The sequence below is a fragment of the Panulirus ornatus genome, chromosome 30 (assembly GCF_036320965.1).
Source record: "Panulirus ornatus isolate Po-2019 chromosome 30, ASM3632096v1, whole genome shotgun sequence".
Lineage (NCBI taxonomy): Eukaryota > Metazoa > Arthropoda > Malacostraca > Decapoda > Palinuridae > Panulirus > Panulirus ornatus.
The window spans coordinates 7,502,501-7,505,000 of NC_092253.1; the positions used below are offsets into that span (position 1 = coordinate 7,502,501).

The following is a 2,500-nucleotide window of genomic DNA, read 5'->3' on the forward strand; positions in this document are numbered from 1 at the left end:
GCACGACTCTTTGGCCTTGAATTCCACGCAGTGATGTCGTTGAAGTCAAAACAAATGCGATTGTTCGAGGCGTCCTTCCTTCCTTCCTGGTCTGGTGACTATATCGCTGTCTTACTCGTATAATATATGGTATATCTTACCCTTCCATCATCGGTATAAAATGATGTTTACATCTGGCCGTGTGTAACGGGGGGGGGGGGGGGGGGGGGGGGGGGGGTGTAAAGAAAATGTGAGAAAGTTATAGAAGATGGTGGGTGGGTGTGTGGCTGCCTGCTCCAGAATTCGGTATCGATAATTTTGAAATTGGGAATTTATGGTACGCGTCTTGCATGTATATATATATATATATATATATATATATATATATATATATATATATATATATATATATATTTCCTTTGTCATATTATTGCCTTGCACTCTAGTATAATCACCCGAGCCAGGAGCGTCTCTCTCGTTGATGTGGTAATAACAGTCGTCCGTGGCGGCTGGGATCGTGATGTCAGCGCCATCTATGAGCCGAAGTTGGCGGTAAACGAGTTGCCAAGTTTTCCTATAAAAGAGTTACGCCTGGAGATGAGCTCCCTCCCACGACCTCAGTTTCCCTTCCGACCTAACTCCCCGTCTGTTTACTTTGAAGGGGGGGTTTTGTTGACGGTGTCGTGAGGACGTGTGAGGATGTATGTAAATATGTATTTGAATATGTATACGTAAATATGGATAAATGAGAAGAATAGGATAGATATTAGATATTATTTTAAGGCAGGATGTAAATATGTATTTGTGTCGCATACTGATAGATGATAAGAATAGGATAAATATTAGATATTATTTTAAGGCTGGATGTAAATATGTATTTGTGTCAAATATTGATAGATGATAAGAATAGGATAAATATTAAGATATTATTTTCAGGGTTGTAAGTAATGTGATCCGGTGTGTGAGGTTACATATAGCGGGTCTTGGGTAAGGGGGGAACATGTGTTGTGGTTGTTGACGTCTGGGTTGATTCAAGGTTGTGAGTGTCTGACGATTCACCTCTCTCTCCCTCCCTCCTACAGGAAGATGGGGACCTCCGCACTGCTGGCCCGCCTGGTGGCGCTCTTGCTGGTGGTGTCGACTACTGCTACTAATGCTGTGCAAGACGAGGCTACAGCTGCTGCTACAGCTGCTGACGAGGCCATAACAACAATAACAACAGCAGGAGGAGGACCTGCTGTTCCTGCTTCTGCTGTGGTTGAAGACGTTTCCACCGACGACACTTCTCCTCCTGCTGCTCCTCCTGCTGCCCCTGCGGTAGTTACCGCTTCTCCTGCTGCTCCTGCTGCTTCGACCGAGGATACGAACACCACTACTACCATATCCTCCACTATCTCCACCACAACCACCACCACCTCCACCTCCTCCTCCTCTTCCACCACCACCACGGCCTCCACCACCACTAACGTCGCCGATACTCACGCCGATGCTCACGCCGATGTCAGTGCGGGTCTGGGGCACGACGCCAGCACCAGCATCGTAGCCGAAGTCGTGGTCAACGAAGTTCCAGCCGCCGCCGGCGGACCCGCCACACCTCACGAACACGGTAAGTGCCTGCGTCTCCGTGAACAACATCACGTTAACTACATGAATGTTACCGTCATTATCTCTCTCTCTCTCTCTCTCTCTCTCTCTCTCTCTCTCTCTCTCTCTCTCTCTCTCTCTCTCTCTCTCTCTCTCTCTCTATCTATCTATCTATCTATCTAACTGTCTGTGTGTCTATCTATCTATCTAACTGTCTGTGTGTCTATCCATGTATGTCGTTCTCTCTGCACACACAGCTTGTATCCTGCGCGATGTATATATATATATATACACATAAGGTACTCGGGGGGGGGTGGGTGTCTGGGGTATCTGGGGTGTCTGGGGTATATATATATATATATATATATATATATATATATATATATATATATATATATATAACTTTTTCCTCAGTATTTCATACCTGACACACACACACACACACATCATGGTCCATCTGTGTTACACTCCAGTAAAACCACATATGTGTGTGTGTGTGTGTGTGTGTGTGTGTTCATTGTTGAGTATACTCACATATTCACTTCGACTACATTATTTAGGCACTGCCCTCCTCCTAGTATACGCACGTACGCAGTTAAATGGTTAATACAATATTCACAGCAGCTGAGCCCTTACCACCTGTCGTCTTCTGCAGCAGCAGGAGGCCAAGCACCAGCTGCTGCTTGGCCTCCTGCTGCCGCTAATGTTAGAGGTTAAGGGGGGGCGGGGGTGAATGGCTAATTAACCACACTGTTATTCATCCCCGGTTTCTCTCTCTCTCTCTCTCTCTCTCTCTCTCTCTCTCTCTCTCTCTCTCTCTCTCTCTCTCTCTCTCTCTCTCTCTCTCTCTCTCTGGACCATTCGTGAGCTGATGGTGTGGCGACCTCTGACCCCGATCCCCACCCTCCCCTTAAGCATGAGGTCGGAGGTCACAGGT

At 46.6% G+C, this 2,500-nt stretch overlaps 1 protein-coding gene across 4 annotated transcripts in view; it reads left to right on the forward strand.

Annotated features, from left to right (window-relative positions):
* The window catches only part of LOC139758369 (uncharacterized), a 402,449-nt gene that overhangs the window by 224,380 nt on the left and 175,569 nt on the right, over window positions 1-2,500 (forward strand). For all 4 annotated transcript variants that reach the window (XM_071679670.1, XM_071679668.1, XM_071679671.1 and 1 more), the window contains exon 2: window positions 1,062-1,585. In XM_071679670.1, the coding sequence (XP_071535771.1) occupies window positions 1,066-1,585 (520 nt within the window). In that variant the 5' untranslated portion in view covers window positions 1,062-1,065. The remainder of the gene's footprint in view (window positions 1-1,061; window positions 1,586-2,500) is intronic.